Below are 14433 nucleotides of genomic sequence, written 5' to 3'. Positions count from 1 at the left end.
AGGCTGGCTTAATTCATTCCACTTCTGCTGTTTAGTGCAGAAACAGAATTGCATGGCAAAACTGTATGCATGAATGAATTCCCTGAGTGATGAACAGAAGTTTAAGAGATTATTCAACAAAAGAACAACCCAAAACATAGCTCTAAAACAACCATCAAGTCCTTAAAGAAAAACAGATCTCTTTAGAATGGCTTTCACAGTCCTCAGGTTTTTTTATTATTATTAAAAATATGGTTTGCTAAGTTCTAGACATGCAGCACATGAAGGAGGACCTAAGGATGTTTCTGAGCTGGAAGAATTCTTACAAGGAAGAGAGAGGAAAATTCAGAGGCTCCATATAACCTTAATAGGAGGAAGGGTCGCAAATAAGGCAGCAGTCGGATAATATCAATTTAAATCCAAGGCAGAAATGTAATTTGAGATAGTGCCTCAGCCCTGACCCTCTCTAGTCCTCACAAACATAAAGTGAGAGTGATGTGGTTCACCGGCATCCTGTGCAGACAGCAGCGGAATCGCACAGTGGGGAAGAACAGGGACCAGTCTGAGAATCTGGGGAGGACTTGGAAGAGGGTCCTGCATCAGATGCAGAGGTGGGTCCAGGACTAACTGGGAATGGGGTGCTGACTCTGGAGCCTCCGGAGTCTGGCAGCAGCGAGGCAGAGGAACCAGTTCCCAGTGTGGTGTGCGTAGAGCTTCTAGAAGGCAAGAACAATTAAGACAAAAGGGGCGACTCGGGAGTAAGGCTTGGAGGTGATTGCCCCTCCCCTAAGGTATAAAGGAGGTGCAAAGGTAGAGAAACCTTTGCAGGAAGCAAAGTCATTCACTCTGTTCGGATTAAACCTTGAAGCTCTGTGTCGACTTTGTACTTTGGTTGTTTTTTTTACAGTTAATTTGGCACATTGGTTGTTGGCAGCAATTCAAAGGAGAGAAAGGTGGGTGCTTATCTCGAGAGACTGTTTGGGACTCATTATGGGCTGGGAATGAACATCATTCCCAGCGTTGAAATAAAACAAGAGTTGTTTGGACTAAGCGTGTGCTTAATTATGGTCTCAGGAAGCCTTGATCAGAACAGAGAGGGGCTGGGACATGCATTCAGACTTTGCAAAATTCTATTACAATAACCTTATAATAAAAGTAGTATTAGCATTCATAATTTTGGCTTCTCTGGTCTGGTCTATCTCAAAGGCCCAACACTCCATCCTTAGGTCTCTTATACAAAACATTATGGGATTTATTTATATTCTTATCGCGGGCAAGAGAAATGGCAAACATTACTGTAGGAACAAGCCTGTTGAGGCAGGAATCAGTGCTTCCCAGGGTAGAGAAAACTGTTAGATCATAGATGAGAAACATAGATGAGATGCTTTCTAAAGCCATCAAGAGAACAGCCAAGTATCTATTCTCCTGGAAAAGTGGAAGGAAAAAGTCTAGATTTTAATTCCTAGAGTCCAGTCCTATTATAGGCCTTGACTTCTGTGTACTGCAGTATCTTCGGTGCTTATTCAGCTCTATTCTTGTTTGCAGCAAAGAGACTAATTTTTGCCGAGTAGTACTCTGTTTGAGCTTTTTGTCGAGTAGAGCAAATCTTGAATAAGGGATCATATGTTTGGAGATGTCATGAGATTTACAGCTGTGCCTGGTGGGAAGCTGGACAAATGGTTCATCTTAGCCCCCAAGTAGCTGTAACATGTGAGATGCCATTAGAAACTAATGGTAGTATGTTGACATTTTTACACTGAATTCCAATAAATGACGTTTAGGTATAGTTCCGATTCCAAAGGGAAGAGAGTAATGGGGAAGGCATGCAGATTTCTTCAAGAGGAGATTGTTGGTAACAGTGAAATATAATTTTCCTGATCTTCAGCAATCACATAACACGGTAACAAACTGGAAGTTTATGTGTGATGGAAAGACACACACATTGCAAGAGATGATAATCAAGGAACAATGGAACACTGTGATACATACAGTCCAGAGGTGGCATTCAGCAGGTTCTGACCAGTTCTGGAGAACCAGAAATAGCGGAAATTTTGAGTAGTTCGGAGAACCAGAAAATACCACCTCTGACTGGCCCCACCCCCATCTATTCTCCGCCTCCCGAGTCCCAGCTGATTGGCTGGGTCTTCTTTGGTTGCCCTGCACAGGAGAACAGAGCTGGAAAGCAGGTTAGTGGGATGGGGAGGGAATGGAGATTTTGCAGTATCCATACGCCACACCCACCAAGCCATGCCCACAGAACCAGTAGTAAATTTTTTTGAATCCCACCACTGATACAATCTCTCCAATCCTCTTCCTACAAGGGCCGAACAGTCTTATTGGGAAATCACTAAGTATAATATGGAAATCTCTGAATTTGAATTCAGTTTTATAGAAGCCACTGATAACATCACACTACTTCATTATTCTCGTTGATTTCCTCCTAGATTTATTTTTTTTGCAAAAAAGAAGGTTGTGGAAATTTTAAAATTAGTCTAGTACAAAAAAATATCTGATGTTCATAAAATATACTTTTCCCTCCCCAAGAGATCCAGGCCCTCTCTGTTAAACTTTATTATCTTGCCAGGGCAAGATAATTTTAATCTGGCCTGTGTGGTTTTATGTTCTCATTGTTTTTGAACTCTGCTCAGAGTCTGTCATGGCTGTAACAAATTGAATAAAGACAATAAACAATGGATGAAAGCTAATCAAGGAGAGAAGCAACCTAGAACGAAAGAAGAAAATTCCTAACAGTGGGAACAAATCAACCAGTGGAACAAACAAATTGCCTTCATAAGATTTGGGTGCCCCATCCCTTGGAGGCTTTTAAGAAGAGACTGGACAGCCATTTGTCAGAAATGGTACAGGTCTCCTGCATGAGCTGGGGTTTGAACTAGATGACCTCCAAGATCTCTTCCAACTCTGTTACTATTACTGTTCCTTCACTGCTTCATGATTTCTAGGGAAGAGAACATCCAGTTTTTGTGGAGTACTTCCTGGTGGTTGGTCATCTTTCAGCTGCTAAAATACTCTACCAACCAGATACTCAAGCCAGAAATACTTGATTGGGTGCTTAAACTCTTTTAGTATTTGCCCTGCTTCAGCATCCATCTCTTATCCCTCTGCCAGCTAAATTTTATAAACATAACAATGATGACAACAGTGATTTTCTCACCTTCCCGAGGAATGTCTAGACAGTAAACATTTTTCTGGAGGCTGCTTCAAGTGCAGTAAAATTTCTAAAGAAAGGAATTCAACAGCTCTGTGTTGACTGCACAATAATAACACTTCATAATTACATTGTCTTTCTCTTCTTGCACCAATTTAATACACACTGGGCAAATTAAAAGACAATGCATACGCTCCCCTAAACACAACAGAATAACTTAGTCATGGCCTAATAATGTCCAGTTAAGTTTCGATAGCCCTTTCCTTAGAATGATCTATGATCTCATTAATACTGGCTTATTAATTCTGGGAGTTATAGATTCAATACCCCTGGATGATAACCAGGCTGGGGAAAAGCTGCTTTAGTACAACCCTTTACGGCAGATTAAAAAAAACAACAACAACAACCAGTGCCACCTCATAGAAGCAAAAAGGGATGAAACATTGAGAAATAACAGCTCGTTCAGAGTCAGCCAAAAAAAATCCAATTACCCAAAGGCATTTCTGTCCCACAATGTCTTAATTTTAATCCACTATTACACCAATGTTTCTCTTTAAGATGGGTGGAATTCAATTCCCAGAATTCCAGCAAACTGGCTGAGGAGATATGGAAGCTTACCTCTACACATCTGAAAGTCTTCTACGCTAGAGGAGAAGAAGGTATGAACTAGTCCTAGAGTTTACATCAAACTTGGGTCTTGCTCTGAACATTCAGTATCTCCACTCAAATCTACATGCAACCTTATACACTGATATGTGTGTGATTATAGCACACGTATCCTATTGGCCTTCTGGAAGGCCTTGAAGTCTGCTTTGGTCCTTCTACCACTTCAAAGGTTTTGTTCTTCTGTTTCAAAAGAAGAAAGTTGACTGTTTTACTGTGGTAAAACTGCCAGGCACACCAAAGAGACACTGAAGCACTAAAGCACCAGGATTATACAGTTTGCAACTGATGATATACAGACAAGAACAAGGAACCCTGTTGTGATGACCCGGGGCATGGCACGAAGGCAACACAGTCAGATAAGCAATAAGAGTCCTTTTATTATCTCTAACTTTGCCCCCTATGTCCATGATTACCTTCTGGCTGGAGAAAAACTCTCCCAGGAACAGCCTTTGACTGCAGAAAATTAAGTCCAAAACAGGGTAAACACAAACTGTAACTTAAAGTCCAAACAAGCCAAACTGAAGTTTAGCAGGGCAGGAGCAAGAATTTCAGACTTGAAAGTACGGCAAAACTCACACAGTTGGGAAGACGCCAGGAATATAGATAAGCCACGACAACACAGGATAAAGTCACATTTGCTCCCAGCAGCTTGTCGCATGCAGCCTGCCTTGCTGTCTTCCCAGCTATGGCTAATGAAGGGAATCAGGGCCCTTTCCTCCCCCATAAGCCATGCAACTCACGTTGCTCTCTTCTCCGTTCCTCCCTGTGTGCCCTAGGATGAAGAGGGGATGGGTCTGGTTTGTCCTCTGAACTCCCTCTCCCTTGTTCTATCTGTTCCCTGCTCTGCCCAGCCCTACTTTGCCCTTCCCCAGCCTCCTTCACAGTCAACGGAGCCACACTCCCATTCCTTGTTAGCTATCTGGCTTCCTCCTCAGATTCAGACTCTGACAGGGGCATGACACCTGTAGAGAAGGATGTTTATGATCAAGGTCAAGGGTCTCCAAACTTGGCAACTTTAAGACGTGTGGACTTCAACTCTCAGAATTCTCCAGCTATTCTGGCTGGAGAATTTTGAGAGTTGAAGTCCACACGTCTTAAAGTTTGGAGACCTCTGATCAAGGTCAGCACCCTAAGAAGGTGTTTCATAACCATGGCAAATTTAAGATAGGTGCATTCAACTCCTAGAATTATCTAGCCAGAAACACAAAACATGAATCTTGGACAAAAAAAGTCCATGAAATCGGGAAAGCCAAAGATAAAGCCGATCGTGATAACAGATTTCTCTCTGCTGAGCTAATAGAGTGGAATATATTCTATTTAAACCTCTCGTGATATTTCTGAATGGCTTTGAGTAATGTGACAACCCCTTAAAAATCAACAAATATATTATATCCTAAACCTGTGTGGCCTAGACTAGAGAATCTACTGTACTTCAGTTGATATATATTATACGTTATATGATCAATTATATTACATTAAACACCTAATCCCCTCCCCAACTATAAAACTGGGATAATTCCCAGAGACATAAGTATAGTATGAGCACAGCAGCAAAATGGAAGCCAAATTATAATTATAGCATTCGTGAGCAGGAACTTTCACTTATTGTTGTACTTCACGTCACATTAGGTTCCACCCATTTATGTTCAAACAAAAATCTGCATGCTTGTTCTACCAGAAATATTAGGATTGCCTGCAGGCACTATCTTACTCCTTTTAGTCATGGTTATTTTGCGTATCTCCGCCTTTATACTCAATCTGACAGATTATTCTCCCATTTGACTGGTTTTTTCCTCTCCTATGGCTTGTTTATGTGTTTGTGCTTGTATACCCTTGTGTACTTGCACGCATGTGTATGTGAAAGACATGAGCAAGAGGTGTAAGAGCATAACCATACACATGATGAAATGGATTTTAGTCTATGAAAGCTTCTGTTGTATTATAGTTAACAGATGCCTATTTAAGGAAAAAGCAAAATATTTGCGCTGGCAAGCCATAACCCACCATTGTTTAAAGTGATCATAAGATTACTGTGAGAGAAGAGGTTTCAGGCTACAGGAAAAATATTATGTAAATACTTTTACGGTTTGGCTTCCCAAAGTATATTTTTCATTATATTCAGATATGCTGTGATTCACAATAATTCCAAAAACAGGAAAAAGTTATCAATGAATTGGTTCTAGATACAAGTGTGGGAGTCTGAGAATTCAGACTGAGGGCCAAAGCTGGCCTTATATTTTTATTAATTTCCTAGTAGAAGCATCAACATACTTTTGGATGAAAGGAGCATAACCCTAAAATAGGATAATTCTAGATATAAAATTAAGATTGTGATTTCAAACGCTATGTTTAGGTAGCTGAATACTCACCGTAAAACCTGTTTTTGAAACAAGCCTGCTTGTGATTGTGAACATATCCACAACTACAGACACTATTACAATTCCATTTCACAAATGGCTCAATAGTGAATCAAAATGAAGAGAATGCAGTTTTACGCTCTCTGTTTATAAACAGTTCTGAGGCTAATCCCGATGTACAATCACATTTATGCCCAAGGATGGGATTGAAATTTTTAAACAACTGGTTCTGTGGGCGTGGCTAAGTTGGTGGGCGTGGCTTGGTGGTCATGTGACTGGGTGGATATGGCTTGGTGGTCATGTTATTAGCTGGGCGTGGCCAACTCAATATCACTCACATCAAGGCACGCATTTCTTTGTCTGGCCTCTCATGACTGTGGGGATGCTGCAACAGTCGTAAGTGTGAAAAATGGTCATAAGTCACTTTTTTCAGTGCCATTGTAACTTTAAATAGTCACTCCACACAAGCAAAGTACCAGCAAAGGAGGGGAAAAAACCTCCAGAAAAGTTCCAGAGACAGGAAGTCTAGTCCTGCCAAGAATGTAATAAGGGTTAATGGAGAGGCAGTTTCTGTAAGCAACACCAGAATGTTTCCTTCCTGCCTTCCTTACAGGATTAGGCCAGTAATTTCTTCTAACAACCAGTTCTCCAAACTGCTTAGAATGTTAACAACCAGTTCTAGCAAATAGGTGGGAACTGGTAGAATCCCACCCCTGTTTATTCCACTGGTCCCTTTTAATTATACATTCCACCATCCATTTTTCAACTGCATCACAGATAGCCGGAGAGTATTTTTCCATTTTCTCCAATGTTTGCATTTCTGTAAGATTGAGGACGCCAGTCTTGTGTTCATTTCCTAGCAATAACCTCTGGACTTGATACTGCCTCAGATTAGAAGTCTTATCACAGCCAGATATCATTGCTAAAGATCCACACAGGCTTCTCCGATTGTTACTGGACATCAATAAAACAAGATGATGCTAATCAAGGTTAAGGACTAAGATTTCCCTACGTGGTAGGCCTAATCCAGGACAACTACAATATGCTGGTTTTAATGGTTAGAAAGCAGGAGATTGTGAGTTCTAGTCCTGCCTTAGCCCTGAAAGCTTGGCCCACTTATTCTTTCTCAGCCCAACTCACTTCACACAATGGTTGTCGTGTAGAAAATAGGAGGAAAAAGGTGGGCAGGATATGTTCACCGCCTTGAGATATTTATAAAAATTAAAAATTGAACTGAATTGCTGGCTGGGGAATTTTTGGAATCCAAAGTTCACCCATCTGAAAGTCAGTCAAATTGCTCCCAAATAAAAGAAAGGCCACGGCATTACATATCCAAGTTCTTTAATGCACCAGTAAGTTTCCAAAATCACAACACAACCTCTCAACATTCTGCTTAACGCTTTACTCTAATGCCACTCAAAACTCTCCGTTCAAAACTCCGCACGTCATTAAAGAGTGACTAATTTTCTCAGGACGCATCTTGCCCTCCTTGACTCATTATTCCATTCATCCATTCGAAAGCAAAGCTTTTGGACATTTCCTGCTGCAAAATTCAGGAGTTTCTAATTTGAAAAGGGACGAAAAAGAGAGTGGAGAGCATCTTGATGATGGGGAGCAGATATTCAAAACGTGAAGTCTGAGCCAGGGGCAATAAAAAAAAAAAGCTAAGTTTCCCTTTAATTATTCCCAATAAGAATATTTCAGGTTTAAATTCTATTTGGTGTTCCGTTATCTCCTGTAACCATCTTTGTATCTTCATCCAAATATTTTCTAGCTTTTGGGCATTGCCACCACATGTGAAAAAGGGAAATTTAGCAAACAAATCCAATACATCATACTGCATATAATAACAGCGGTGAGGACAGTTTTTGCAGAGGGTTGGAAATCAGAAAATATACCATCCGAAGAGATGTCGATACAAAAAATATTAGCTTGTGCTGAGATGGACAAACTTACAACAGAACTGAAAGGCAAGGTGGAATCAGAATACTACATGGTTTGGGACAGATCAGTGGTCGCCAACTGGTGGGCCGGGGACCACTGGTGGGCCGTGAGAAAATGTTGGTGGTCTGCAGAGAAATGCCACCCCAAGAGCACCCCCCAAAGTAATTAATCAAGGCTGTGCCGCCCACATGGCTTGTGGGAACCCTCCCCAACCACTCACTCCTTACCCGGCAAACTTTCCTGCTAAATTGCTATTTTTCCTTTTTCCGACCATCAGCTGTTCTGCTGTGCCGGGAGATTTAGATTAGCTAGAAAGCAGGAAATGGTTGCATTTCTTGCTTTCTAGCTAATCTTTAGATGAGCCAAACCTTCCGTAGGACTGAAGCAGTGCAGACTGAGCTAGCTGATGGCAGAAACCCAGATCTCTAAGTGAATCTGTGATTCTGTGAGCAACTCAATCTGCCTGCCTGCTTTGCCTGATTTTAGGTAAAAGTTGCTCTTTTTTTATTAAAAAAAATCAATATTTATATAAATATTTATAATATTTACATACAAGCCATGAACACCAAACCAGCCAGTCACATGAACATCAAAACACACTCACAAATTAGGCCACGTCCACAAAACCGGTTAGCGGTCCCTGGGATTTAAAATTATGAGTTTGGTGGTCCCTGAGGTCCAAAAGGTTGGCGACCCTTGGGATAGATGGTATAAGTAGGCAGAATTTGGGAATAAGGATTAATATATAGGAATAAATGTAAATATATGTATTATTGATGACACAATACTGTTAACAATGTAAATAGAGAGGTGTAATTTTTAAAATAAATAAATAAACAAAAAATGGCTCAACCCTGCCTGGAGCCATTTCATAAAACGAAGAGGAATTAAATCCACCTTCCTGCCTCACCCCAATTGCTAGTCTGGGGTCAGCTCCTTCTGCAGCAGAGGCAGAGGTCAAAGCGCACCGTCCAATTTGAGTTCATGATTTATTTATTTATTTATTTTTATCTTGGAAACCTTTGCATTCGACCAATGGGGAAATTGCTGTCTTTTGCATCCCAGCTCCTTGACTGCAGCTCCATACCCCCAGTGCCCAGTCCAGGTAAGTCCTCAACTTACAGCCACAATTGAGCCCCACATTTCTGCTGTTCAATGAGACGACCCTGCCTTGCCACAATTGTGAAGGGAAATCACAGTTGTTAAGTGAGTCTATCATCTGCATCTCTATCATTGTCTGGTTTGGTTCTGCAACCCAACAAGACAGACACAGACTTCAGAGAGTAATTAGGACTGCAGAAAAAACAATTACTACCAACCTGCCTTCCATCCATCGATGACCTGTATACTGCACGAGTCAAAAAGAGGGCTGTGAAAATATTTACAGACCCCTCACATCCCGGACATAAACTGTATCAACTCCTTCCCTCAAAATGATGCTATAGAGCACTGCACGCCAGAACAACTAGACACAAGGACAGTTTTCTCCCGAATGCCATCATTCTGCTAAACAAATAATTCCCACAACACTGTCCAACTATTTACAAAGTCTGCACTACTATTACTATTAATCTTCTCACCGGTCCTTATCACCCACCCCCTCCCACTTGTGACTGTATGACTGTAACTTTGTTGCATGTATCCTTCCAATTTACAATTGACTGTTTCCTAGTATGATTTGACTGCTTATTGTACCCTTTGACTATTAAGTGTTGTACTTTATGATTCTTGACTCTTGACAAATGTGTCTTTTCTTTTATGTACACTGAGAGTATTTACACCAAGACAAATTCCTTGTGTGTCCAATCACACTTGACCAATAAATAATTCTATTTCTATTTCTATTCTATCAGTTGCAGTTGTTAAACTAGCAGCATGGTTGTGAAATCTGGCTTCCCCATTGACTTTGCTTGTCAGAAGGTCGCAATGCGACGGTCACTAAATATGAAGCAGCTGTCAAGCACCCGAATTTTAATCACGTGATCACGGGGATGTTGCAAAGGTTGTAACTATGAAAAATTGTCATAAGTCATAAGTCACCTTTTTTCAGTGATGTTGTAACTCTGAATGGTCACTAAATGACTCAGAGGGTTAGTTCTCAACCAGCAACAGTTTGCTTAGTGACTGAAGTTACAACAGCCCTGAAAAAAGTGACTTTTAACCATTTTTTCACACTTATGACCGTTGCGGCATTCCCAAAGTCATGGGATCAAAATTAAAAATGTTTGGCACAACTGACTCACATTTATGACAGGCACAGCGTCCCGGGGGGTGGGGGTCACGTGATCCTCTTTTGCAACCTTCTGGCAATCAAAGTCAATGGGGCAGCCAGATTCATTTAACAACTGTGTTCCTAACTTAACAACCACAGTGGTTCACTTAACAACCGACACAAGAAAATGGGACAAAACTCACTGTAACAAATGAACCAGCAATATCAATTTGGGTCATAAGTCAAGGACTCCCTGGGGATGCACAAAAGCAGGTCCTCAACTTATGACCATTCTTGTAGCAAACCGGGCCTCCCCCCCCCCACCTCTGAGGCACCCCGTTCTACATAATGACTGTAATGGGGAGAGCTGGGATCGCTTTAACGACAGAAACAACCTCACGACCGTAATTCTCGTCTCAACTGTGGTCATAAAATGAGGAGTCCCTGTGGATTTCTGAATATACAGGTAATTCTTGATTTACAATCCTTCTAGCAGCAACCCAGGGCTCCCCCACCACCCCTGAGGCACCCCGGTTCCGCATAATGACCGTCAACGGGGGAGGACCCGGGATCGCTTTAACCGCTTCACGGCCGCAATTCCGTGGTTGTAAGTCGAGGACGACCAGTAGGGCAGTCGGTACTTTGCTGAGGGGGTGGGTGGGGTGTGGGTTTCGGCTCCCCTGCTTGAGCGGGGGGGGGCTGGACTAGAAGACCTCCGAGGTCCCTTCCCACCCCGGGGTTCTATATTCTCTAAACAGCCGTATTACGCCCAGCCACCCGCCCCCAGGCTCCGTCCTCCCGGGCCCGCAGCAGCCCCCCCTCCTCCGTCCTCCTCCTCCTCCCGGGGCCACCGCCACACTCACCATATTACAAATGGAGGCGATGTTTCTGACAGTCATGAGTCTAAAGGTTGCAGCAGCAGCGATCGCCCACCGCCATCTTTAGAAGGGCAAAGCCGGCATGGCCGCGGCCGGAGGAGGAGGAGGAGGAGAAGCGCAGGCGGGAGAGGAGCCGGCGCGGGGGGAGAAGGAGCAGCCCCGCAGGCGGACGACGGCGGCTGCAGCAGCAGCAGCAACGAAGAGGAGGCCGAGGGCGGCAGGCGCCCGAAGGGCATCGGCCTGGCCCGGCGAGGATCAGCTGCCCCGCGCCGGGCACAGCATAGCTGGCGGAGGCGGCGGCAGGAGGCGGCTGGAGGCGCGCACAACGCGGGCTCCGCTGCGGAGGCGCTTCGGGTGCCTTGCCTTGCCCTGCCCCGCTTCTCACTCGGCCGCTTTCCTCCGTTCTTCCCCTTCTTCCCGCTCCTCCTCCTCCTTCCCCGCCGCCGCCGCCGCTTCCTCCTCCTCCTCCTTCCCTCGCGGCGGCCACTCCGCTTCCCGTCCCTCCATGGCAGCGCAGCGCCCGGGATCCACTTTGACAGCGGCGGCCGCGGCGGGGTTTTTTTTGCAGGTGGAGTGGGGGGAGAAACGGGCGGTCAATCCCCGTGGGTGACGTGGACGCCGACCAATCGCCGCGACGCTTCTCGGGAATGGCGGCGCTGAACGCTAATGCGGGCGGGAGGGAGGGGAGAAGTTGGTGGTGGGGGGAGGCCAAAGGCAAGGCCCGCCCACCAGGCCAGCCTAGAGATGCCATAGCAATAGCGCTTAGACTTATATGCCGCTTTGCAGTGCTTTTTAAAACCGCTCTCTGTCTCTCTCTATGCGGGTTTACCTCTTGCTCCCAACAATCTGAAGTCCTCGTTTTACCTCTCTACGGAAGGCTGAGTCAAGCGATGCTGGGGGAGAGGAATGGTACAGGGCTTCCTGAGCAGGAGGGTTAGACTAGAAGACCTCCAAGGTCCCTTCTAACTGCATGGGAACCCAAGGCTGTGCTGCCAACATGGCCCGCAGGAACACAAGGCTTGCGTCGCTTGCATTGCAAACAACATGAGGTAGTGAGGGGAGGGGGGAAAGGGCGGAGGGGGGGGGAAACTTGCCTCACTCACCCCACACACCTGACCTGGCCACCGGGCTGCTTCTTTCTTCTACTGCATTTGGCTGCATGCAAGGAAAGCAGCAAAAGTCTTTCTTTCTCTCCCCCAAACTCCTCCAGAAATGAGTCTTTGGGACCTTGCAAGGCCTTCTGCTCCAAGAGGCTGCGTCAGTGTGACAAGTCTCACAAAGGCTCATTTCTGGCGGAGTTTGGGGGAGAGAAAGAAAGATTTCTGCAGCTTCTGCTGCTTTCTTTGCATGAAGCCGAAAGTTTCTCTCCCCCCTCCCCCCCAAGAACGGAGCTGGAGACGGTATCCTGCAATCCCAAATAAAGAATGATTGATCTGGCCACCGGGTGGAAAATGGGGTGGGGAATTTCCCTGCAGACTTTTTTGGGGATTTTCCCGGGGTCTCTGGTCCTCGGGATTTAAAATTATGAGTTGGGTGGTCCCTGAGGTCAAAAAAGGTTAGCGACCCCTGGAATAGAATAGAATAACAGAGTTAGAAGGGACCTCGGAGGTCTTCTAGTCCAACCCCCTGCTCAGGCAGGAAAACCCTATATACGATTTCAGACAAATGTAATTTGTAGAGCTCCATCGCACGCCCCCCCTCCCCAATTTAGGTCATTGTTATGTGAGGAGTTTCCTAAACCGGATCACTGCGGGGCCGTTAAGTGAATTCTGGCTTCCCCCTTTGCTGGTCGGAAGGTTGCAGAAGGGGAAATCACCTGACCCTCTCGGCCGCTGCAGCCGTTGTAAATGTGAATCAGTTTGTCAAGCGTCCGAATGGAAATCGTGCGACTGTGAGGATTGCTCCTGCAACGGTCGTTAAGTGTGCAAAATGGGTCGCAAGTGTACGAAATGTTGCTTTTTTCGGTGCCGTTGTAACTTCGAAGGGTTGTACGTTGGGGACTGTCTGGTACATGCACACATTGGGTGGCTCCTTAGGCCCGCCTGAAGCCTGGAGCTGAAGTTTTGACTGCTGGGCAGGATCCCTCCCGACAGTTTTTTCCCCACTTCTCCCCCCACATTCCAGAGCAATTCGCTTTTTGGGAATCGAACCCTGGAAAACCGTGGGAAGCGCCCGCTTAGAAGCAACCTAAAGCCTGTCCCGTTAACCAGGATTGCATGAATAAATAAGATTTTTTCTCACAACGGCACAGGAGCCCCTGGCCAGTTCACTGGAGATGCTCAGGGGTGAGATTCAAAAATCCCAGCAAACGGTTCGCGGCCCAGTTGCTGGGTGGGTGTGGCCTACCGGAACATTCCTGGGAAGGCTGTTTTTCGCTTTCCCAAGGGTCCAGAGGCTTCTCTCGGGCCTCTGGGAGGGTGAAAATGGCCTCCCCCGGGTTCTGGAGACTTGAAAGCACAGCAAAACTCACACAGTTGGGAAGATGCCAGGAATACAGATAAGCCACAACTACATAAGATAAACTCGTGATTGCTCCCAATAGCCTGCTGCATGCAGCTTGCCTTTTTTATAAACTGTGTTCCCAGCTGCAGCTAATGAAGGGAATCAGGGCCCTTTCCTCCCCCGTAAGCCATGCAACCCACATTGCTCCGTTCCTCCCTGCATGCCCTAGGATGAAGAGGGGATGGGCCTAGTTTATCCTCTGAACTCCCTCTCCCTTGTTCTACCTCTATCCTGCTCTGCCCAGCCGGATTTTGCCCTTCCCCAGTTTCCTCCACAGCCAACTGAGCCACACTTCCACTCCCTGTCAGTTGATTGTCTTCCTCCTCAGATTCAGACTCCGACAGGGGCATGACATAATGAACTGCTGTAAGTCGAGGACTACTGTACTTTTCCACATATATAGCATGGCACAGACGCAAAGTTGGAATTGTACTCAATAACCAGGGATTCCTAATTCAGTTTTTTCTTTTTCAGTTTGTGGGCACCAGCCATCCTCTTTCAGCTAAACAAGAGTATACATTCATGCTGTCGGCTCAGCCTGCCGGGTGTTGCGCCAGAATAAAATGTTTGACTAGTCATTCCTTCCAGTCCAACAGGTAGAACCGGAGCACAGGTTTTATAACTGAGATATTAACATAAGATATGCTGCCCACAGCACTTTTCTCCACAGGGAAACCTCAGCCCGTTTGTTTAACAACTGTTCAAAGTTATGACAGTGCTGCAGAAAGA

General features: G+C 45.0%; 1 protein-coding gene across 1 annotated transcript in view; it reads right to left on the bottom strand.

The window, feature by feature from the left end:
• The window catches only part of USP46 (ubiquitin specific peptidase 46), a 40962-nt gene extending 29196 nt beyond the window's left edge, over positions 1-11766 (bottom strand). The window contains exon 1 of the mRNA XM_087963560.1: positions 11188-11766. Within this exon, the coding sequence (XP_087819686.1) occupies positions 11188-11223 (36 nt within the window). The 5' untranslated portion in view covers positions 11224-11766. The remainder of the gene's footprint in view (positions 1-11187) is intronic.
• Between the last annotated feature and the right edge of the window lie 2667 nt (positions 11767-14433).

The sequence above is a fragment of the Notechis scutatus genome, chromosome 4, assembly GCF_049901735.1.
Source record: "Notechis scutatus isolate UNSWTSFEM ecotype Mainland chromosome 4, rNotScu1.2, whole genome shotgun sequence".
Lineage (NCBI taxonomy): Eukaryota > Metazoa > Chordata > Lepidosauria > Squamata > Elapidae > Notechis > Notechis scutatus.
This window is presented reverse-complemented; position numbering and strand designations above follow the sequence as displayed.